The sequence below is a fragment of the Rhineura floridana genome, chromosome 2 (genome assembly GCF_030035675.1).
Source record: "Rhineura floridana isolate rRhiFlo1 chromosome 2, rRhiFlo1.hap2, whole genome shotgun sequence".
Taxonomy (NCBI): Eukaryota; Metazoa; Chordata; class Lepidosauria; order Squamata; family Rhineuridae; genus Rhineura; species Rhineura floridana.
Genome location: NC_084481.1, coordinates 23,020,797 through 23,046,606, shown reverse-complemented (window position 1 = coordinate 23,046,606; position 25,810 = coordinate 23,020,797). Strand labels below are relative to the sequence as shown.

At 39.9% G+C, this 25,810-nt stretch overlaps 1 protein-coding gene across 6 annotated transcripts in view; it reads right to left on the bottom strand.

Moving 5' to 3' along the window:
- Positions 1–25,810, bottom strand: part of HECW2 (HECT, C2 and WW domain containing E3 ubiquitin protein ligase 2) — a 299,050-nt gene that overhangs the window by 218,710 nt on the left and 54,530 nt on the right. For all 6 annotated transcript variants that reach the window (XR_009760443.1, XM_061608169.1, XM_061608168.1 and 3 more), the window contains one exon: positions 9,491–9,821. Coding sequence is in view for 5 of the 6 variants with exons in the window: in XM_061608169.1 (XP_061464153.1) it covers positions 9,491–9,782 (292 nt within the window). In the remaining variant the exon portion in view is untranslated. The remainder of the gene's footprint in view (positions 1–9,490; positions 9,822–25,810) is intronic.

Here is a 25,810-nt window from a genome sequence, read left to right as displayed (position 1 = left end):
TAGGATAAAATGCACTAAGGGCAACCATTTTGTTTAGGCAGCCTTACCCAGACATGAAAATTGGACTTGTATTTTAATATGTAATTTTATTTTAGAATATATATTTTTAAGAACTGCCGATTTTATTTATATTTTGAAAAAAATAGGTCAATTTGTTTTTAACACCTGATTTCATTGGTAATTTTAATGTATACTTTGTATTTTATGTAAACTTCTTAGAGTTGTTCATGATTAAGTGGCATAAAAATCCTGTTAAATAAAAGAAAAGTGCCAAATAATGACATTCTGAAGGGCCTTATCACTCACAAAACACAGAACACTTTGTAATACAATAACATTTACCTTGCATCATGACATGAACATTGTTGGAACAGCTTCTACATTTCCCAAGCAGTGAAATACACTAGTAAAGATAAGTACCCTTGTGGCCTTCAGTATACCTGGACATTAAGAGGTGTGTGTAAAAAATAATAGTAGCAACAGCAGCAGCAGCAAGAATATGTAAAACAAAGAGGGTAACAATATAATCTTAAAGCTGCATATTCAGAAGTTAGTCCCAGTGAGTTCAAGTCCCAAGTGTACACAGGAGTGCAGCCTAACTATGAACCCGGAAGACTCCACTTCCTTTAGCCTCAGTCCTCCATCGGAAATATTGGAGAGCAAGGAGGGGGGAAATGATGACCCACCTTATAGAATTGTTGTAATGATTACAGTAAGAGAATGTAAGGGAAGCACAACTATTTTGAAAGTACTGTTACAAATGCTAAAGCATTCTTAAGAAATGTCTTCAACTCACAACCCTCTCTCTTCCTCACTTTTTTATTTGTGTTGTTTATATACTGCCCTTTGCACAAGCCACAGGGCGGTTTACAACAAAGTCAAATAAGATACAAAGAATACATGAAGTAACACAGTCCTTAAAATATGCTACAGTTAGCCCCAGTATAAATGCCAAATCATTCTAAGAGTTGTCATGTGAAAAAGGCACTTTTAGGTCATAATCTACTCCTGAGTCTGCCTACTCAGAAGAAAAAAAAGTAGCCCAGACAACATGCCCACACACAAATAATCACTGCACAAACATAGCATGGATGTACCATCTGTTTCACAGTTTCTCCTACTAGCATATCACAGATGTTTGACAGCAGTCTGTATCGGCTGACTTACATTATGTACCTGTAAAGCACACACCAAATTTTGGCTGAGACATGGATCTATAACAAAAGAAAATAGTGTTGTGTGCTTGCTGAGTAACTTTTGGATGCTCTGTCATCCTCGTAATATTAAAAAGCATTTGGAAACTATACTATATGTGGACTGCAGCTGCACACTTCGGGGGAAAAAATCTTGTATCATTATTAGCCTTGTAATGGAATAACAGCCAGATGAATTACCTGTCTGAATGCACTCAAGGTGAAACGGTCTGACCAGAAGAGCTCCAAGTAAGGCAAGTAAGCAAATTAAATAAAACAAAATACAAAAAGGCAGTCACAAGTGCAAATAGGAGTTAGCAGTTGGTATCTTTCCAGTCTCCTGCAGGCTCTTGTGGAAATCCACAAGCCAGCTCATTTCAACTCCTAGTAAAAGTGGAAGAAATAAAGGTAATAGATATTGACCACTAAAATTCACGTCAGGACCATAACATATTAGGAGACCAGAATACATATGTCAAACTGCAGATACGTCATTGACTCCACATTCCTCGTACATGCTTTTGTGATGTTCATGAGGAGAAAGAGACTTAGATGCACTTCAAAGGTTATTGTTTTAGTGAAATCACAAAGCAGATCTGTATGCATGTACTCATTTAAATAGTAATATGTGGAATAGCTCTAAAAACAACAAAAATAATAATAAAATCTTTATTCCTTTAGCAGGAAACAAAAGGAGATCCTTTTCTAGTTGAAGTGTTATGCTGCAAACGAACCACAATGCATCATACTTGCATAATCAGAATTTCAAACAGAAAAATATTAAAATCAGTCCAACTCAGCCGTAAACACTCACAACTATAAATGCAAAAACTTTCAGAAATAATTTTATGTTTCAGTGTATTATATGGCTTATCCTTTTCAGAGTTTGTTTTTGTACAATCAGTACTGATCTAAGAAGCCCATTTTAACGATATAAAGAAGCAACCAATGTATAAAAAGAAAAGGGAAGAATCTCTATATAGACCAGCCTTGTATAGAAGGCTAGGAAAGTTACTAGCCTGCCAAGATCACTTTGCTCCTCATCTGACAGCCTGCTCACTTGTCTAGATGGAATTCCATGCGCTAATCACCTACATGGAATGCCTTGTCACCTGTGATAACCATCTGTGTAGTTAAACACAAGGCTGAGTCACACTAGAGTGGCCACAGCAGCCTTCCCCAACCTGTTGCCCTTAAGCTGGACTATAACTCTTATCAGCCCCAGCAGTTATGGCCAGTAGTCAGGGGTGCTGCAAGTTGTAATCCAACAGCATATGAAGGGCACCAGATTGGGGATACTGATCCACAGGAACAGATGACATTGAGAGTATTTTTTTTAAAAAAATACAATGTAGCAGCTGAAACTGAAATTTGAAGCGGAAGGCTGGTGTGTAGGGAGAGAGGCTTCTTGTCATCCTTTCTAACTGTAAATCTTCCCCACCCTCTCTCCCAAGCTGATTTTACCACTGTTACAGAAAAGATCCAGCTCATCTATATCCAGGTGGCACTTGGACAACCTCAAGTCACTGGGGTCCAATTCTCTTGGAGACAGCAAGGCTGTATCTAGACTGAATCACTTCCGATTGCAGGTTGGCACTCTGATGACGGAATGCTCCTCTATACAAAAATGTTTGCTATACACAGAAAATGAGAATGTCACACAGGCTACAATCCTATGAGGTGGTTAGGGAAGGACAAGAATCAGTTACAGTCTACCAGTATCCTCAGTCAGCTATGAAGCACGAACAGGCAATTCAATAGCAATCTCTTGGGACACAGACTTCAATGGCTTCCATGAGTTTGAGAAGGGAAACAGCCCCAGTAGACTGTGCCCAACTGGTTTAGTTATAGGAATGGAGAGATTAAGGAAGCATCTCACAAAACAAGACTGGCTTGCCAAAAAGCTACTGGATCAAGTGGTGCATTTGGTATTTCTTGGTATGGAACCAATACACACAGACAAAATGGAAGCTTTAAAGACTCCAGAACAAACCAGGCAAGAATGTTTAGGTTTACTAATGTTGTGTTTAACTTCCTACTAAAGAGTCTAAACTAAAAAGAAGAATGGAATAGCCATAGAGCATATTTTCTGGACACCCCATTTTTTAATTTCTGGTTGACTCTTGATATGACCATATAAGGTTTCCGAAAATTAATACTCAAGTCAACACAAAAGTCAAAGAGATCACCACTACCACAATCCCACTCCAAAAACAGAAACCTACAAAACAAACAGGAACAAATACAGCTATTATTCCACACCTATCAATGTCAAATTATAAATAGAAATGACTTAGTTTAATCAAGCAGAGGTTAGCACTTCTGGAAGGTCGTCTCACTGCCTCCCCTGGTCCCACTGGTACAGAATATTTGGCTGCTGCCCAGCAATTTTACATTTTTAATACTGGAGCCCTTTTCCCAGGGCTCAATATGCTGCCGTGTCTGAATTTTGAGAGCTGGGGCCAACAGCTGATAAAATGCATTGCTGAACCTAGAGTTCCTGATTATAATCTATCAAGACAGACAGGACTGACTAATCCATAAGGAAACCTGATAAACCTGTGAGTAGTATCAACTTGCACTAAAATGCCAGTTCATCACCTTCTGACTAGGGATGGAAAGATTTGTCAGTTTCAGTTCTCTTGGTTTCTCATTTTTCCAGTCTTAAATTCAGTTCCCCAAATGTTTGCAGCAGTTTGTGATTATTTTTTAAAGTCCGGATGAAAATTCTCCAGCATTTTAATGAATTTCTTCTAACACATTTCTGTATGCAGTTTCAACTGGAAAAAACTAGAAATGGACTCCCTTCAAATCGATCCCGACTTATGGCTACCCTATGAATAGGCTTTTCATGCTAAGCGGTATTCAGAGGGGGTTTACCATTGCCTCCCTCTGAGGCTAGCCCTCCCCAGCTGGCTAGGGCCTGCTCAGCTTGCCACAGCTGCACAAGCCAGTCCCTTCCTTGTCCGCAACTGCCAGCTGGGGGGCAACTGGGGTCCTTGGGACTATGCAGCTTGCCCACGGCTGCACAGGTGGCAGAGCACATAACCCCTGAGCCACTCACTGTGGGGGTGATCTTTAGCTGGGCCTTTACGCCCAGGAGACACAAGAGGGGATTTGAACTCACAGACTCTGGACTCCCTGCCAGGCTCTCCTCCCCACTGTGCTAACCCAGCTTAATGGAAACTAAACATTTTTTGCAAGCCTTTTCTTGTCATATAATGCATATTATATTGTATTTTCAGTCATTCATTCATTTTTATGCACACTTTCTCCTAATATATGAATTTTTGTCAACATTGGTTGGCAAACTGCATTGCAAAATTCAAATAAGTATGACTTCCGGGAAGGGTGACTTAGCCTGTGCCTGCTTTTGAGACGGGCTCCTGCCTCAAAAGAAGCTTATTCAGATATATCAGTCAGTTTTTTCTTTTTTTTTTGACTGATTAAACTTCTCCCGGGTAGGGAGAAACGAAGAGATTAACCTCAAAGCCTATTTTTGTTGGGACGACCAGATCTCATTAATTTATGGGACGAGGTCCAGCCGACGAAGGTGGGACGGATTTTCAACAGCAAGCTCTATCTGTTAAAGCGAACGTTCATCTTATCTTCTAAGAGAGAACGCACTAACAGGCAAGCACCCTTCTTTCTATATTTTTCTTTTACTTGACTTAAATTGTTGCTGTTTAAAAGAGATTTGCCAGATTGATCAGTTTTTGACATCTCACTGGGGAGCCATAACTTCTCTCTGCTACGCACTAATTAATAGCTTATCTCTGTTTTTGTTGCAAAAAGCTGTCCTGGATTTGCATTCTAAAGATATACACAGAAGAGGGATTTCTATTCCAGATTTTTATTTTGAAAAATATTATACTGTTTTGAGACTACTCTCTTTTTGGTCTATTTTATTTTGACGAATCTGTTTCTTGACGATTGCCATTAATTGTTTCGATCCTGGGAACTGCATTTTGTTTACTTAACTATTGGAGAGATAAGGCTGTCTGCTCTGTTTATACTGTGATGTCACCAAGTTTGGAGAATTAACCCAATTGTTGCTGAAATAAGAAGTGGTTTTCCTATATTTTTCTTTTAAAATGGCAATTAAGAAAGTGGCTGAAAATCTGGAAATAACTATGTTTCAGAAAATAATGGATGAGATTGAGATAATGAAAATTGAATTGAGTAAAATGAAGCAGGAGATTAAAGATATAAGGGTCCCTGTGAGAGAGGTGACCCTGGAAGGGGTCCCTGTGAGAGAGGAGACCCCGGAGATTGGAACAGGGGTCCCTGTGAGAGAGGAGACCCTGGAGACTGGAATAGGGGTCCCTGTGAGAGAGGAGATCCCGGAGATTGGAACCAACGTGGAACAGGAACAAGATTTGGAGTCTATGGACTTTAGAAATAAAATCTATTGTTTGGAACTCAATGTTATCTCTGAAGAAATGAATGAAGATTCTAGAGATAAAGTTATCAATGGCATGGATAATCTTCTGGACTGGAATGATGTGATGGAGCCCAATATAGAGAAAATCTATGGAATTAACTGCAGCCATGTGACAATGGAAAAACTTTTAAGAGATGACCCAGTGTATTTTGAAAAAAAGAACAGAGATATGATTTTACAGCAGTATTTCAGCAACCTATTCAGAATGGATGGCAAGAAAATATTTGGGATAGAGGTAATTCCCATCAGACTCTTACTATATGACTATGGCTTTGACAGCAAGATTATTATGGAATACTGATAATGGAAGATTGGATATTGAAATTACTGGACTTAACAAGACTACTGAAGATGGAAGATGGAAAATGGAACTAATAGAGATAATAGAACAATGGCTACTGAAATTATTGAACCTAACAGATTCTGATGTGATGGATTAATTGAAATGTTTATTTTGACTATGGTTATGACAATAAGATTATCATAATTAGTAATGAGATGGATTAATCGATATGCTTATCTGGAAAAAAAAATTGATAGATATATTTCTTAAAGAATTGAAACCTCTCTTTGACTTTTTGTGGAAAGAATAAAGTAATGTTTATGAGATTTGATGATTAAGTAAGATAACTACTGGAGGAAAGTGATTTTATAATATGACTTAAGAGACAGGATTGTTATATATTATAGACTTATAACTGATTTGATCTTTGACAAATGGGAAGTCAATATTTTACTCTTTATTTTTTATTTTTGTTTTTTTGTTCTTTTTTTCTTTTTGTTTAACTATTTTTGATTTTGTTTTTTGTCTTTGAATGTTTTATGATTTTGTCTTGTATGTTTTATGAAAATCTGAATAAAAATTATTGAAAAAAAAAAAAAACAAAATTCAAATAAGTATGAATTTTGAAGCATGGCTGTGTTTCAGTTCTTATATTATTTCGGAAAGTGCGGATTTGATAGCTTCCAAGAAAGAACATATATTCCTATTTATCCATTTCTTCGAAATCACAGTTTTTGCCAATTCCCCATTCCTGCAGGAAGACAGAAAAGAGGATGGAAGAGATAAATCTGCAACACCATCTTTAAAAATATGCTTCAAAAGTGTAACTAGGGCTAGTAAGAAACTCGTCCATGGCAGACACCCTTGTTCTTGTGCAAAAGTCCTTCATTTTCCTTGACACATAACATTTGTCATGAAGTTTGATGATGACAGATAGCTACGCTTACTTTGTGGTAAGGAAGCAATTGATTATTAACTAATAAATTAACTAATAAATTTTCAAAAGGCAAAAATACAAACTCTAGTGAGCTTTTTCCTCTTTTCTTTTTTTGTGAGCTAGGAAGTAAACATTTTCCTATCTCTAATAGTATCTCTTTCAAACAACTCTCCAGTGTTTGAAGGGCAAAAAAGTTCATGCGAACTGCTGCATTATACTGGCACCTCATCAAAAATCTCTCTAATGCGTAAGGCAAGCTGCACGTAATGTATGCCAGTTGCAGAAACAAAGAAAAAACAAGGATTCAAATACCTTAGCGTGACTTAAAATTAAACTTTCTTTAAAAAAAACCAGAAGGTCAGCACATGATAATAAGAGGTAGCAAGCCTCTCTTTTCCTCCAAATGTTTCTTAGTGCAACTTTTCACTGTTCGAAAGTAGAACTCACATTCTCTCAGTCCATGATGTATTGTGGATCAGATGGTAAACTTAATATGTTGATACTCTTAGGGCCCTCTTCTAGGATGCACACCTTAACATGGTGAGGGGTTTGACGGTGTCGAAGAAGCTGAGAGCAATGTTATCAGGAGTCTAGACCAAGAGGCTAGACTCCGAGCAGGGGCACCCAATGCGCAATGGTCAAAGCTGAAACACCAGACTAAGACGCATCCAAAGTCAGAGGAAGGCAATGCTAAACCACCTCTGAATACCTCTTACCATGAAAACCCTATGAACAGAGTATCCAAAATGCAACACGAGATAGTGCTGGAAGATGAGACCCCCAGGTCAGAAAGCACTCAATGAGCTACTGGGGAAGAACACCAGACAAGTACGAGTGGCGCTGTGAGTAATGATGCAGCTGGGTCAAAGCCAAATGGAACCCCACAGGCTCATGCCCACAGATGCTAAAGGGGGGTCTGGAGTTGTACGGCGTACACAATAGGAACATGGAATGTGAGAAGCATGAACCAGGGGAAGCTAGAAATTGTCAAGCGAGAAATGGAACACATCAACATTACAATACTTGGTATGAGTAAATTAAAATGGACAGAAATGGGACACTTTCAGTCAGGCAACTACAAAATATTTTATGCAGGAAATGAGAAATTAAGAAGAAATGGGGTTGCTTTAATAGTGAGAACTGATGTAGGGAAAGCAATTAGAAGCTATAATGCAAGGTCTGAGTGAGTGATATCAATGAGATTAAACGGGAAACCTATTAACATAACCATCATCTAAGTCTACGTTCCAATGGCAAACACAGAAAAAGAGGAATTGGAGAGATTTTATGCAGAAATACAGGAAGAAATTGATCACACACCAAAACAAGATGTGCTGATAATCATGGGGGACTGTAATGCAAAAGTAGGGAACAAAAAAGAACTAGAAATTGTTGGAAAATGGGTCTTAGGAGATACAAATGAAGCATGAGAAAGACGTATTGAATTCTGTGAATTCATTTGTTTCTTGCAAACACATTTTTTGAGCAAGTGAAAAGATGACTGTACACGTGGACATCACCAAATGGTCAATATAGGAATCAATTATATAAATTGGTAGCAGAAGATGGAGAAGTTCCATACTTTCTGCAAAAACAAGACCAGGAGCAGACTGCTGTACAGATCATGAACCAGTAATATTGAAAATCAGAGTAAAGCTAAAGAAGAACAACAAAGCAACCATAATGCCAACATACAATTTATGTACTTGCACTGCAAGAAAAGCTGACTCGGTGTAGTATGCTAAAGAGAAGGGTGATATGGGCAGATGTGTTTGAATCCATCTGGTGGCCCTTTTTGACTTATCTCACCAGCCCAGACTGTATTAGGAGTCCCCCTGATTCCCAATCACCATTTTTGGTCAGATTATCTTCCATGTTATTGAAGGGTATGTTTAAGAGATTATGCGTTACTCCATTATATACCTTTATATGTGGCTTTGTTTTTGTGTTTCATGTCATTTTTGTACCCCCCTTTTCAGTCCCCTTATTTTATGAGCATTTGTTATAAGCCTCCCCTATATGTTACTGCTCTTTGTTAGGGGGAAGATTTCTGTTCCCCTTTCTCCACTGTTTTTGTTCAAAAATTCAATAAAAATTATTAATGAAAAAACGGGGGAAGGGGGAATTATTTCAGTGGCTCCTCCCCAGCAAGTTAAAAGAAAGTTAAAATTGCACCTTACTTTCACATTAAGGAGCTTACTCTTTGGACCTCTAAGCCATTATTCCAACCAACCATATTGAAGAATAGAAAGAGTTTCTCCAATAGTGTTTGTGTTTATCCTGGCTCCATTATCGGTGAGTTCTTGGTACTGTTTCACTATTTATTGAAAAGCTGAATAAAAATATGTTTTAAAAAAGAATAGAACGTTTGAGAGCAACACATTTTTTGCCATCGAGAAGACTGCCTTTCCATAGGTATCAGGTCACATCAAACCCAAAGCTTTGATCATGAGGAGCATGCTTTCACATTCCATCGTGCAAAGTGCTGGAGAGAATGATTCTAGAAAATCTTGTGCTGCGTCATCTCAGATCCTGAACATTGTTTACTTGAACATTCTTATTTGTTTAACAATAGACAAAACATGTAGGAGGAACACGCAACTAGTTAACAAAGAACAAAAGCTCTTGCTTACCGATGTGATAAAGTCCTATCCAGTCTGTGGGATCCACTTCTTCTTTAATATCCCAGAAAATGATAAGGTTCTGAGATTGCCCCAGGGTGTATTCATACATGCTTGCTGTCAAACTGGAGCGGCTGTCAGAGGTCACTAGATCAGTGTCACTGTTGGCACGCTGCAAGTTCATGTTCTCAGGCACAGTGCCCTGAGATGTCAAACTCTGGAAGTTCTCTGGACTCAGAGTGTATCGCAGCTGGGGATTGCGTCGTCGCACAAAAAGGAGATGTTCCCGGGCTGAGCTGGTCATCTTGATCTTGTTTACACAGAAGATGTTTCACTTACAGAGCTGTAAAGAACAAAAGGCACACATTAAAATACAAATTCTCTTGTATATCTGCCAAGATCAGAAACATTATTAGGAGAGCCAGACTGTTTTTGAAAAAGGTCACTGGAGAGAAGCTTTCATATTTAAGATACAAAGGAGGAAAAGAAAGGCTTCCCAGAAAGGCAGCAAAACATATCTCTTCAAAATAAACTCTGCTCACAGTTTTGGCCTACCTACCTTTAGGTCATCATGGCCATATAAATCATTCAGAAGTCCTGTTTAAAGGTCCTAAAAACAGTCAGGTCAACAGTTCCTATAAAGTTGAATTAAAGTCACGAATGGTTTATGGAAATCTGGCAAGCTGGTTTCCAGCCAAGGGGTGAATGCAATGGCCAGCAGAAGAGAGTTTAAGAACTGGAATGAGAAGGTGCATTCCAAAAGGGCAAAATTGAAGGTCCTTATATAGTTTAGAAAGCTCTACTTTAACTATGTTAACACAGTATTCAGTCCCCTACAGAGTTTACATCTTGCTGATTTTTCCCTGGAAGAAGCTACCTTTATCATGTCTTCATTTGTCCCAAAAAACTCTAAGATGTTTCCCCATACACATGTGACAGTAACAAAAAACCAACATAGCGAGCAAACAGCTGCCATTGGATCTCTCCCCCTGCTACATTAATTTCCTGTTTCCGTGGCTGGGTGAGATGTTTTTAACATTATTGTTAGAACATAGCTGCTGCATAAGAAACAGCAGTCATTTATCCAACAAAATAACCATTTGTTTTTCCTACAGACACTGGAAAGTCAATGAAATCAAAGGCAGGTAAGAGATCAACAAATGTGACATACAAATAAATCACAACTTGTTATTTCACTTGAACCCAACAAATTGTGATTAATCTTAACCATGATTTGTTTGAAACAAGCCAACTTCAAACCAGGAATTATGAAGCTGGCTTGTTCAACAAACTATAGATAGAATGCTGAACTGTGATTAAATAAAAATGTAAGCAAAATATTCTGAGAGCCTTCTCTCATCTACACTGTAGGAGAAGAGGGTTGGAGTGCATGAGACCAAGGCTCTATGTGGCTCATTCCATCACAATAAACTAGCTCACAGTCTGAAGAAGAGAACAATCCATGGGAAAAGGTAAGTCTACCATCCATGAGCTACAATAGTTCCTTCCTACTTAGCAACCACTTATTTCGAGCAGGCAACTAGGTCACGCTTCACCTGAACCAGGCGGAGGGTGGGGAAGACTTCAGATACTTATAAAATAAAAAATGAATATACAACTCTCATATTCAGCAGACAATTTCCCTCCAGCATCTCAGTTTGCCCTCAAAGCATATCAAGATAAAACTATGCACTGGAACCCAAGCTGCAATATATGGTAAGAGATAGCAATTAATTGGCATTTAGGTGCATTGCTACAACAATTATTATTTTACCAAAACACACAAAAAGAGATTCTGTATAATAGGTACACCAAGCAGCTAATATTTTACTACCCCAATGAGCAGACGTAAACAGTACTGGGCCTGACAATCCAAAATTTAGATTATGTCCTAGCTCCATCCTGACCCTTCCCAATGTCTTGTTTCTAAATTTCAATTGTCTTGGACTAAACAGTGTTTTCCATTTGTTTTTGCCTCAGCACTTGTCTCCAGACAATTACTGCTAGTTACCATCTGAAAGTGAGATATTACTAACTAAAGGGAGATTATGATTGCTATTGGCATTACTTTCTTTTATATTGACATTGGCTCTATTTTATTATATTGCTGTACAATATTTTTGAAGTTTTAAAAAAACTACATATAAACAGTTATAATGTGATAAATATAGCAGCAACTATTACATTGTACATGACAAGTAGCCTGTGATGCCCTTCCCCGGCTCTCCCTGTCAGGTTCCTACCTGCTCGTGGCTACTGCCTTTCACTAGGCACTACCAGGGACTCCACCAGTCCGGACTGTCCTTTTTTATGGTTTCTCTCTCCACTCTAGCACAGATCTCACTAGATTCCCCTGCTAGGCAGCACCACCAGTCACGTCCTGTAACCAATATTCCCAGAGACTTTGCCTGAGTCTCTCTCTATCTGGTTACTTTTGTGCCTGCGTGCGTATGCTGTTCCCAACCCCTTTGTATCTATATAGATAACTCATATAACTCTGGGTTGCGCTGGATACTTGTAATGTTATTATTCTCCTCTTCACCGCTGCCACCATTCGTTACTGTTTCCCTTCAGCCTTGGTAATTACCTTGCCCTCCCTTCTGGTCTGTGAATACCCCAGCCAAGGATCAGGCCTTCGGTAAACCAAAATAGTATTTATTAAATATCAGAAATAACAAGATTACTTTTATAATGGTACATAAGCATATGGTTTCATCTATTCCTGTGATACTTGTCTTATTATTAACTAGAACTCCCACTCCCTCTTTCTCCACACTCTCCTGACATCCACCACCAAACACCTTCTTCCTCTCACATCCACCAACTCACACCCACCTCCAAACACCACCAAAACAACCCACCCAGATTCAACTGTCATTCTTCCATATATACTCTCAGCCATTCAAACGCTCAGCCAATCATCCAGCATTCTACTGCTCATCTACTCCCCCCTCCTCTTTCACTCCACTTACCATATATCTTCTATACAAACAGCACTTACCATATTTACATTAATACAGGAACATCACATAGCCCAAGACAGTTTTTGGAGATGCACATTTGCATCTGCATTACAGGATAGATGGAAATGCACCTCCACATCAATACCCTTCAGTATTTGTATATGTTATATTTCTAGATGAACTTTTGGTTAAAAATTAGACAAAGAAGCAATATTAAAATCACTAACAATCAACGTTTACCACCAACACATATGATTTTTTAATAATTAAAAGGTGCAGCCAGGTCAGGGATGAGTAAATCAATCTATTTCCATAGCATATAACTTTTGCATGTGTTCACTCTCAAGTTTGGTTAATCTGTAAATTTTTGAAATTAAAATATGTACAAAAACACATTTAAATACATGTTTTCAAACCTATTTTCTCTCAAAATATGCATTTCTGGACATATTTTCTCTAAATACACGCATTTTAAGATGCATGGTATTACTTTTTTGAACTATGTCGAACATTTGAGAAGTGTGTAAGCCAGTGGATAGCTAAGGTCCAGTCTGCCTATTAGCATAGGAGATGTGCATCATATCAGTTCATACCAGAATTCCTAACATCAAATTCCTCAAGCTTCCCAAATCCCAATACAGGTGCACATCCAATCTTTGAAGGGAATCTGCATAGAGAAGCCTGCTTCCGATGCACAGACATCTGTTGTTAAATTGGCATTCAGTATATTACTTCCAGCAGTGCTTATAGTTTTAAAAATTCAGCAGCACTCAGGATATTTTAGGGATACTGAACACGTTTACATGATGCAAATTCCACTAGTTACAGTGTGACTTTAAATATATATGTGCACACACTGTTATGTCTTAATTCAAAGTGTTCCAGTTATAACTAGATGCTATTTTGGCACATCCTGTGATAAGCTGAAATTCTACCAGGGCCAAGGTCATCAGCGATTAAAAAGTCTTCATTACAAGAGTTCTATAGATTCTATTTAGAAGAGGAAGAACTATGTGATATTATTCCACAAAGAATTCATTTTTTATGTTAGCAATCTATTCATAACAACAGACCACAAAGGCACTTTGGAAAACAGGAATATCAAAATTTTGTAATCCAAACATGAAATTAAATCACTGCAGAAAGGAAATTTACAAAAAGAAAAAAAGTACACTTAACCAATAGTGGATTTTTTTAAAAAAGCTCATTATAGGCTGCATATACACTAACCCACTTGCAGCAGATACAGTTTTTCTCAATCCAGAATTGTTCATACTTGTCCTGAACATACTGCTTTCCAGTCTAAATTGTAGATGAAGGATGTAGAATCAAGAGGAGATGTGGTTACTTGATATGCATTTGAAAACTCTTCCCTTGATTAGGTTATCAACACCTTTTCCCTGCAGATGTCCCAAGAGAACGAATAAGGATGTGGCAATTGTGATCTTGGTATACATCCACTCACGTCATCATTAGGCAGGTGCAGATACACACACACACTGCCTGGACCGCTTACATCTGTTTTCAAATGGGCACACTGCAGGGTAATGCAGAATCTATCTGCAGTGAGATTTTATTTTTGGAATGAAATCAGTTTCTCCAAAAGCACTTCTCAGGGGCATAAAATATGCAATAGATATAGACTGTGTAAGGACTACATAGAAAAAACAAGTACTCAGACTCTATTTATCCTAGAATAAAATGTCGTGTGTACGCAGCCACAGTACAACATCAACTTAATGATAAAAGAAAACAATCACTTGTGTTGAACTAAGCTTTCTTTAAAACTGCAGGTAAGTAAAGCCAACAGACCATTTACAGACAATTCTATCAACATCCTCTTAGAGCATTTCTGAAGAACTACTGTGCACTTCAGTCCTCAAATGACAAGTTTTAATTAAAATGGAGATGAGGTTACTGAATGCCATGTATTCTTTTTCCAAGGTTCACACTTTTAATTTTGAAATGAATCCCAAAGGCTGAGAGTGAAGAAGTATAAGCACACATTAAAAGCTGGGAAATACTCAAAACACTCACCATGGTGTCTGCAACTTTGTCTGCATCGTTCTTTTTATTCCTTTCAGATTACTAGATCAAATGAGGTGAAAACAGTCCAGTAATTTTACTATGTAGACTTACAGCCTATTGAGCCATGGGTTTCTGCACATATCGAGCTATGGGTTTCTGTACATTTTTCAACCTATCTCCCATCTCTGTAATTGTTTTCCCATATGACAACTAAAATGCTTTTGAGCTCTCATGTCATGTGTGAATGATGTTGAAACATGGCCTTGTGAGAAAAGGAACTGAATGCTCATTCTTGTAGGCTTACACTAGTAGCATAGACTGATTAAAGTCTCACATGGGAAAAGACCCCCAGAAAAGCTTTTGATATTTTTGAATATGGGGAACAGCAAGACACCTCAGATGTCTTCAAACTAAACAGGTATTTATTATACGGGCTGGGACCCCCTGCCTGACCCTGGCTCCAGAGAGAGGCTGCAGTTAATCTTGCATCAGCTCAACTTTGTTTTTGCTCCAAATAGAGGAAGGGGTGGTCTGGAGATACGGGGGGTGGTCTGACCACATCCTGGTGAAGTTTAGACTTGTAGCTCTGAACCTTCCTTGCAGAGGGGGTGGACAGATTAAGATGGTCTGCCCCTAGAGACTAAAGGAATCCACTGGATTCCTAAATGCCCTGTGAGAGTTCCCAGTAGATAGAGCAAGTAACTCTGTTGAAGCCCTTGTCACGCTGTGGAACAGCGAGGCAAGTCGGCCTCTTTACAGGGTTGACCCCGAGCACCCTCTCTGGCATTGTGGAGCCCGGTTTGCACCTTGGTACACCAGTGAGCTAAGGGCAATGAAACAAGCTGGACGGTTAGAGTGCAAGTGGCAAAAGACGGGCTGTGAGGCTGATTGAACACAAGTAAAACCTCATAACCATGCCTACTGTGCAGCGATGAGGGTGGCAAAGAAGCCCCACTTCTTTGCTACCATCACATCCTCAAGTCCAGTGGAGCTTTTCCGTATTGTCAGGGTTCTGTTGACATCAACTCCAATAAATGGAATTTTAGTCCCTTCGGAGGTCCACTGTGAATTGTTTGCAAGACACTTCGAGGGTAAAGTTTCTCACTTCTGTAACAATCTTGATGCCTCATCCACATCTACTGTAGTCCCCAATGAGGTGTCCAGTGCAAAGTCTGCTGCACCTTCTTCGGAATGGTTTCAGTTGATGCGGCCTGATGACGTAGACAAGGTGCTTGTGATGATGCGGCCAGCAACGTGTCCTCTCAACCCTTGCCCTTCTTGGCTTATTAAAGCTTGCCAAGGGGGTTTGACCAAGAGGATTCAGGGTGTGGTCAACGCATCATTGTGGAAGGGAGTGCTTCCAGCTGCCCTGAAAGAGGCAGTGATCCAACCGCTCCTGAAAAAGCTCACCCTGGACCCATTGGTCTGCGACAATTACTGACTGGTCGCAAATATCCCCTTTTTAGGGAAGGTGATTGAGAGGGTTGTGGTGCAGCAACTGCAAGTACTATTGGATGAAACAGATTATCTTGACCCATTCCAATCTGGGTTCAGGCCTGGTTATGTGACTGAATTGGCCTTGGTCGCCCTGATGGATGACCTTTATCGGGAGAAGGACAGGGGAGTGCGACCCTGTTACTCTTACTTGAGCTCTCAGCGGCTTTTGATACCATTGACCATAGTATCCTTCTGGACCGACTTGGTCAGATGGGTATTGGAGGCACTGTTTTACAATGGTTCTGATCCTATCTCCAGGGTCAGTTTCAGAGAACAGCATTGGGTGATTGTCTTTTGGGCCCTAGCAGTTGTGCTGTGGGGTGCTGCAGGATACCATCTTGTCCCCCATGCTGTTCAACATCTATATGAAGCCCTTGGGAGCAGTCATCAGGAGCTTTGGGGCAATGTGTCAGCAGTATGCTGACGACACCCAGCTCTATTTCTCTGTAACATCTGAATTGGGAGAGGCTGTGCAAGCCCTGGATCTCTGCCTGGACTTGGCGATGGGCTGGATGAGGGCCAATAAACTGAGCCTGAATCCTAGCAAGATGGAGATACTGTGGGTTGGTTGTTCCCGCGTTCAGATCATTGGTCAGTTGCCTGCTTTGAATGGGGTCATACTCCCCCGAAAGACCAGGTCCGTAGTCTGGGGGTGCTCCTAGATCCATCTTTGTCGCTAGAGACCCAGGTGACCTCAGTGGGTAGAAGTGCCTTTTACTAGCTTTGGCTGGTAAGACAGTTGTGGCCGTTTCTGGACTGGGATAGCCTGACTACTATTGTCCATGCACTGGTAACCTCCAGACTGGATTACTGTAATGTGCTCTATGTGGGGCTGCCCTTGAGGTTGGTCCGGAAGTTGCAGCTGGTGCAAAATGCAGCAGAGAGACTGCTCACTGGAGCAGGGTATCACCAACATGTCACGCCGCTGCTGAAAGAATTGCACTGGCTGCCCATTTGCTACCGGGCCAAGTTCAAGGTTCTAGTTGTGGTATACAAAGCCCTATACAGCTTGGGATCAGGATTCCTGAAAGACTGTCTTATCCCTTATATACCCAGTTGATCACTGCGCTCTGCAGGTGAGGGCCTGCTGCAGATACCATCTTATCAGGAGGTCCATTCTGCGCAACATAGGAAACGGACCTTTAGTGTCGTGGCACCTACCCTGTGGAATTCCCTACCCTTAAATATTAGACAGGCGCCATCTCTGTTATCTTTATTGAAGACCTTCCTCTTTCACAAGCCTTGTCAGTTGAGACCTTATCCCAGTCTGCTTCTGTGTGGAAATGCTTTGTAATATGTTTTTTAACCTTCTTTTTAAAATGCCTTCAAAGCTTTTTAAAAATGTTTTTAAATTTGTTTTGTTTTAATGTATTTTAAAGTCTGTTTTTATGATGTTTTAAAGTGTTTTAAGTGCTTTTCTTTGATGCCCTGGGCTCCTGCTGGGAAGAAGGGCGGGATATAAATTAAATAATATATGAATATAACCTACAGAAAACAGAGCAATAGTCTGACATACAAGAGGAATACCAACAAATACTGCATGAAACAAGGGAGCTTAGGAGCTGTAGAAATACTGGAGTACAGATTGTTATTTAAGTCTTGACATCGCCTACTGTTCCATTAATCATGCATTTTGCTTGACAACATGGATTGGCCTTGACTGTAGGAACTCTACTCACAAAGCTGAGGGAGATTTTAACTTGATTTGATCTGTGTCCATGCCAGCTCTCACTTGTACTTTATTTTAAAGGTGAGAGGCAATGTTGCTTGCAGTGTCTGGAAAGACAAAATGAATGATATTTCAGGGAAGTGAGTACCTCTTTTGTGAAGGGCTGATTTCACTTACATATTCTGTAACAGTGGAAGTCCAAATCAAGGATGAACTGCAGACTTGACTAGCCATAGGAAGACGGACCCTGGGAAGATTAACTAGTGTGGACGAGGGATGGGTGAGAAATTTCACTTTGCATTTCAAACCAAATCTATCAAATTCATACTTTCTGAAACAATATGAGAACCAAAACACAGCCTTCCTTCAAAATTCACACTTATTCTAATTTTGCAATACAATTCAAAAACCAAACAATGTTTACAAAAATGCATGTTAGGGGAAAGCATGCATAAAAATGAAGGTGAATGAAAATAACATATAAACTTTTATATGATAAGAAATTGCTTGCAAAAATGTGTTTATTAGGAGACATTTGCACTAAAATGCTGGAGAATTCTCATGAGGATTTTTAAAATAAAAAGTTCACAAACTGCTACAGAAATCTGGAGAACTGAATTTAAAATTGGAAAAAATCAGAAATGAGAGAATCGAAACTGACAGTTCTTCAGGTGGCACTAGACTTAGCTATGTCTGCATGGAATCAGGAATTTTCCTTTTGCTGTTCTGTTCTTTGTGACAGACAATAAAGTTTTTTTCTAGCTGCTTGTGTCCTCTAAGCCTTCCTTGGTATCCAGTACACATAACCAGCTTCTGGGAATGGGAAACTCCTTCCAGTCTCAAATTTCATTCAAATGTTGCTACAATGCAGTTGACAATTTGAGAAAAAATACTGTGATTAGCTTTGTCCGTACTATGAGAGATTAAATGCAAAGCACTTGCTAGTTGAGACTGATCAACAGAAACGAAATCTTACATAAATCCAAGGCCAGATTGGCAAGCCATTTGTTTCCAGCCAGCAGCAGATTTCCCTTATTTCAATAAAACTTACTAATGAAAATTTCTATTTAAGACTGTAATCTTTACCCAAACATTTGGTTCTGATTAGTTGGTAGCATTTATATTTATATATACACAAAGAATGTTTTCAACTGTAACTGTTTCTAGATGTTATAACTGTAAATTGTTTTGAGAATGTTTTAACTGTTTTTAGATTTTTTTTTATTGTTTTGTTGTGGATGTGTTTGACACCCTGGGCCCCTTTGGGAGGAAGGTCAGGAAATACTACTACTACTACTACTACTACTACTACTACTACTACTACTACTACTACTACTACTACATCATCATCATCTAGAAGCAGGACATTGCACAAGTCAAATGAACTAGCCTGTATGTGAATAGAATTTGAGTTCTTGTTGTGATTAAATATTCTCCCTTATTTCAAGGAATCAAGGCAGATGCCAAATGCAATGCATGATGTTCAAACTGCAGAGAACAGATTAGATGGTCTCAATTTTCCAGTGTATTTCAATGCACTATTATTGCCAAGTGCAGTTTGGGATTTTTGTTTTGTTTTATTAGGTCTGCAAGCTAAAAACACAATATATCTTGGAAGTGCTTCTGAGAATCTTTGGCTTAGGTTGCTATGTCCAGCAACCTAACATATGTGCAGGACCAGCAAATTAAATAAGAAGAAGAGGAAGCAGCAATTGCCTGGGCAAAAATATTGACTTGGTTTTCAGAAAAAAAACAAGAGTATTGTTTTAAGTCTTTAAATAGACGAACATAGTACAATAGATGCAAGCTGGAAAAAACCAACTCCCAATACATTATGTCATATTTTAAAATTTAAGACTGCTACATGTTAACTGTAAATACCATCCTTACGTACATTTGCTAGAAATCAATGTTAAGTTTCCCAGCAAACTCTAATAAGACTCTCCTAATAGGATTGATAGGCTGCCTTCTAAACTGTCTAGCAATTCATGAAAGATTGCAAAAGTAACTGTAATTTTACCCATAACATTATAAGCACAACAGTGCAGATCAAGTTAATTTCATTTTGGTAGGATATCACGGTACATTAGAGGGAAAGTTTTGCTATTGAGGTAGGCTGGCAATTAAGGCATTTGTTTTTTATCCTTGTCTTGCCTACTCTTCCCTCTCCATTCTGAAGCAATCTGGTACATTTCTCCATTTCATTCTGTCAATCAGCCAATTAAAGGTACAGTAGGGCCCCGCTTCTCAGTGCCCCGCTTTTCGGCATTCTGCTAATACAGCGCCAGTGGGGCGATCAGCTGGAGGAGGGGAAGATCAGCTGTAGCGTGCTACAGCTGATCTTCTCTTCTGGCGCGATCAGACTCCCTTGCTCTAGCTCTAGCTCGGGGGCGGTCAGACTCCCGCACTCCAGCTGATCATGCCGAAGGAGGGGAAGATCTGATCTTCTCCTCCTCTGGTGCGATCAGCGGGTTAGGTTCAAGACCCCCGTGTGATGTCCCTGTATATATATTACTGTAAATATGGTAAGTGAGTTTATTAGAGTATATATGGTAAGTGGACTGAGTGAGAGGGGGAGTGAGAGGGGGAGTACATGGGCTGGAATGCTGGAGAATGTTGTATTATGTTTGGGTGTCTGAAGGTATAAATGGGGTGGAGAGAGTTCTGTTGGGGGGAGTTCTGAGGGAGGTTGGAGTTGGTGTTGTGGGTTGAATTGGATTAGGTGGGTAATGAGGCAGGTTATTGACGGCTAGAAACATAAAAAGTAACGCAACTTATGAAACCACATGCTTGTTGACATACCTTTAAGTAATCTTGTTATTCCCTATGTATATAAATAAATATTTCTTGGTTTACCTAATGTCTGATCCTTGGCTGGCTTTACACAGACCAGAAGGGTGGGCAGGGCATATACCAAGGTTGGGAAACAGTATCAATGGTGGCAGCTGTGAAGAGATAGTGTAACAACATCAACAGGTATCCAGAGCAACCCAGGGCTGTATTCTTTATAGGCACAAAGATACAGGGGGGTTGTGGCCTGCAAGTGCACTCAGACACAAAGTAGCAATAAGCCAGGAGGAGACTAAGGCACAGTCTCAAGGCAATATTGTTTTGCAGGGAGTGACTGGTGGTGCTGCCTAGCAGTGGGATCTTGAGATCTTTGCTAGACTCAATGAGAGAACTGTTTAAAGACCAGGACCCTGAGGTGGGACTGTGACAAGGCGGTGACCACAGGCAGGATCCTAGCAGGTGGCGCCTGAGGTGGGATCCTGACAGGAAGGGTCCTGACACCCCACGCTACAGCTGATCCGCTTTCCGGCAGGGGTCTGAAATCTAATCTGCCATATGAGTGGGGCCCTACTGTAAACATATTTCCACTTCCGGATCATTCATTTTACCTAACAGGCTGCTGCTGAATGTATAGAGACAGATGGTTCTGTTCCTGGCTTTTTTGGTTTTAAAAAAAGAGGTGCCACTTCTCATATCTTGATAAAAATGTTGTGGGTGCCAGCACAAAATAGCTATCATAGAGGGCAAAAAAAGAGAGCCAGTACTCCATACTGGTAAGTACCATCACAAAAAAGACACTAGTACTGCTTATTAAAAGGCACCATTTGCTCATTGCTTCAGTGATACAGCGAATGCATTAAAAAACAACAGTCCACACACATCTCTAGATTAGAAGAACTACCCCTATAGAGATGATAATTCTGGGCATATGAACATGTGCAGGGGAAAAACAGGTTCTACCCACCCTACATGGCTGCCATGGAGTCTCCTTCACAGTGGCTGCTTTCACATTGCACTTTACTCCGTTATTCTGATGATTGCTTACCTGATAATTTGCACATTATATTTGATCTTTCACACAACATACAAGCTAGTTCTGGAATATAGTGAACGTTTAGCACTAATTTTCATGATAAATACCAGAAATAATCTGTTTGCAAGCTTGGTGGCCCAGAAAAAAGTTCCAAAGCATAGGTGCATAGATGGCTGCCTCAGACTATGGATTTTAAGTTGGTTATTTAATTCAGCATCATTATTATATTTTTACTACCAGGGAAGGGGAGAAGTACTTGTGGGAATGTGTCCCAACTACCAGAATAACTCAGCCAGCCTTGAGTATTATGCATCTTGACTTTGCAGAGAGGGGCACCATTTGCTGCTCTGCACTTTCGGCAGTAAAATGTGTTAGGCCAGCCCTGGAAGTAAGGAGGGGGCCTTCATAACACCTTTAATCTCAGTGCCTAAATAAATTACCTAACTGCACCACTGATGGGATGCATGCACACAATTTGCCAAGTGTTTATTTATCTTCCAGCCAGGAGGATCCTTTCACCACAACATAGTCTGCTCTAAGCTACAGCAGATTGAAAAGTTCTGGGTTGCATAAGCAAATCCAAGTGTTGGGCCATGCCATACCCTGCACTGCCAGGTAACCAGTATTATAGTCTTAAAACATCAGGTGTTTCCTAAACACAAATACTAAGAAATAAGCTCTGTTGAGCTCGGTGGGATTTATGGGTGTTTTCAGAAAATAAATAACTAATAAAAATACAATGGAAGTGGACACAGAAAGTCACCAATACTTGACTCACTAAAAGTATCACCTAAATTAAACTTTTGCCTGCCGGTCACTCGTGATATCTTGATTCAAATACAACTGCCATCATTCTGCCTATTGTTTTGCTATTGCGACCAGGCATAAAAGGTTACTGAAATGCCTACACCTTCCTAACACAGACTGTATAAGATAAGCAGCTAGAACAGATGCTGCTGAAAGCAGTATAATGAAAAGCTCTCCTTGCATCATCTCTTATAAAGCCCCAGAGGAATTGAACATTTCTCTCTTCTTCTTTAATCAGATACTGTCCCTTAAGAAGTCTGAATGAATGGAAATAGAAACCTTTTCTGAAAGCATCAGCCTCTTTCTTCTTGTACAGGTTGTCCAAGTGGCAGTACAAAGGGTTTTTCTTTTAAATAACTCAAAACTCTGTTTTCCAAGCAAATGATCTCTCTAGGTGGCCCCAACATGGTTGGTAAGGATGGCAAGCAATGTTATGCTTCATGTTATCTATGTTAAGCTACGCCACAGGTAGACAACATATTATTATTATTATTATTATTATTATTATTATTATTATATTGTGAATTAGAGCTACAATCATATCTGATCATTGGCCATGCCACTTGGGTTTGATGGGAGTAGCTATCCATGACATCTGGAGAGCATCACCTTAGCTAGCTCTAAGCTCAGCAAGAATAATGAGTTAAACTGGTTCCACAGGTTGATGGTATGATCAAATATATTTCCCCAGTAGAACTACCAAGACAGAACTTTGGGGCAGAACTCTAGGGCCCCACTAAGCAGAAAAAGCAAGTGGGTCCCCCAAACACAGCAGGACCGGCTCGCCATATTTTAAAGCGAGACAAGCAATGCACATTACCTTCTACAGAACACCTCCCCATACAGATAAGACCAGTCCAGACACTAAAATTACGTAAGCGCACCACTGCCTTATATAAAATTACGCAACTGCACCTCCTTAAAAGTTTGTCTGTAGCTGAGATTGCAAGTTATTCACGGTGAGCTGCTTTCCCAGCCATCCAAATGTGCAGCCTGGTCCAAGGAGTTCTTTAGCAGCTGCACACTGTGGCCCTGCTCACTATTAGCAATAAACCCAATCCATGATATTGGCACAATAATATTACAATGTGTGGGAACAGTGAGGGCAGCTAAAGCAAGCTTAGCATATACAGAGTTTGGAAGATTACTTTAAAAAAGTAATGAATTACAGTTACAATTACAATTGTTCTGAAAGTAACTGATTACTTTACCTTTTCTCAAAAGTAATCACTACAATTACATTTCAGTTACTTTTTAAAAAAATGCCTACGAGGTGCTGGCCTTGGCTGCTGTACATCTAAGTAGCCTAAAACTTGATTAAAAATAAACACGCACATACAGAGGTAGTAGCATAATTCTTTTTATCCATAAGATAGCAATGGTGGTCTCTCTGCAGGTAAGGGAGATGGGGAGGGAGGCAGAGGCCACTACTCAGATCTTTGCACGTCAAACCAAGTGCAACCTCCCCCCCACTCAGCCAGCAAGGACAATCTCTCTCACTTAGCCACCTCCCGGACCCTGCCCTGCCACCAACTATGAGACACTCACCCAAGCAAACATTTTCCCCTGAGAAGCAAAAAAGTTAAAATACTGCAAATGCAGCACAGTAGCCAGAGAGGGTAGTATTCTTGAGTAACAAATCTGCTCCTCCACCCATCCCCTCCCTCAGCAAATAGACTTTTTGCAGTAAGAAAGATGAAAGAAAGGGATAACCACCATATCACAGTGGCATCATAAAATCTCTGCATAAACTTTGTGAAAGCAAATCAGGACAATTGACTATACAATACAGTTCTATGTAGTGTCATGCTATTAAAGGAAAGACCTACATTTAAGAAATTATAATTAACTGTGTACTAAGAAGGCTACAGAAAATATATTCAAGAGTGGCAAGTTCTCACTATAATATAATATGAGAGACATTTTCCTCTCTGTATCAATAAAAGTCAGAACGTGTTTTCTATAATTGAGCATTTCACTCACTGTCACTATCTGACTTTCAATAGATTTTACCAACAACTCACCCTGAATTTTGACCTCCAATTGCCTTGCAAAAAAGGGTGTGTATGTCTGCTTAATTTCCATTTGACAAGTTGGGAACTGAGTTGCCCCACAGCCATCCCCAAATACGTTAATCATAATGCAAGCCAAATGTTGTACTCATTGGACTATGCTGGTTGACTCTGAAGTTGACTCATTAGCAACCATTCAAACTCTGAATATTGAAAGAGATGGCACAAGGGAATGGAAGCTGAAAAGCAACTCTGCATAGTTTGGCACCAGCACAGAGAACCGTGCAGCAGAATTGGCATCCGTTGCAATAGGAACACCTGCCAACCCAACAGAGGTCAAAACACAAGCAAACAGAAATAGAAGAAAAGTTATGTGAAAGACAAATTAATTAACAATCAGTAATGTGTTAATACCCCCCTCTCTGTGGCAAGGAAGATCATTATGCTGAGGAAACAGCATGCCAATTAAAAGATAGAAAGCCCTCCATTATGACGATGTACACCATGAAATATTAAACATCATTGGATTCACTATCTCAAACAGGCAGCAATCTGAATGGCAACAGTGATTCCCTATTTAAGTCACCATCTAGCAATCTGATCACAGTAAGACAAATCAAACCATTTAAATGGATGTTTCTGTCTGTCTTGCAGCATTTGTAGCACAAAGCCTGCATCTGTATCTCCCATTCCAAATCAGAAAAAAATCTGAGGAATGATCAGAGTACATCAGGTGTGGGGAACTTTTGGCCCTCCAGATGTTACTGAACTACATCATCCCTGGCCATTGTCCAATTTTGCTGTGGCTGATGGGAACTGTAGTTCAGCAACATCTGGAGGGCCAAAGTTACCCCACACCTGGAGTACATAGCACTTCAAACCAGGCATAATAATTACAATGCCTGTTACATTGCACTGTCACTGCCCCAGGCAGGAATTGCACATGGGATCGCCAGTTCATAAATGCCACATGGAAATATGTCAGGATAAGCCAAAACCCAACACAACCTAGTCACAATAAAGGCACTTCTTGTGACGTGCTAAATCAACCAAAGATTACAAAGCATCCATCCCCATTTTGCATCCAATTAGACAGTTATAAAAACCATGTTAAAGCTGCCTGATGTGTCTTGTTCCACCTTTCTAAAAAAATAGCTATATGACCAATATGAATGGGGAACCAATTGCCTCTTCCCTGGACAGCTCCCACCACTAACCTAAACTAGAAATGGATGGCCTTCAAGTCTATCCCGATTTATGGCGACCCTATGAATAGGGTTCTCATGGTAAGCGGTATGCAGAGGGTTTACCATTGCCTCCCTCTGAAGCTGAGAGGCAGTGATTGGCCCAAGGTCACCCAGTGAGCTTCATGGCTGTGTGGAGATTCGAACCCTGGTCTCCCAGGTCGTAGTCCAGCACCTTAACCTACAGAATCAAACAATGAGGGCTGCTTCTCTCCATCACTAAAACACAAAGTGGACCTCAGTGGTGTTTAATAAAAACTATGTTTTATTTATGACAGCACTCCAGTTT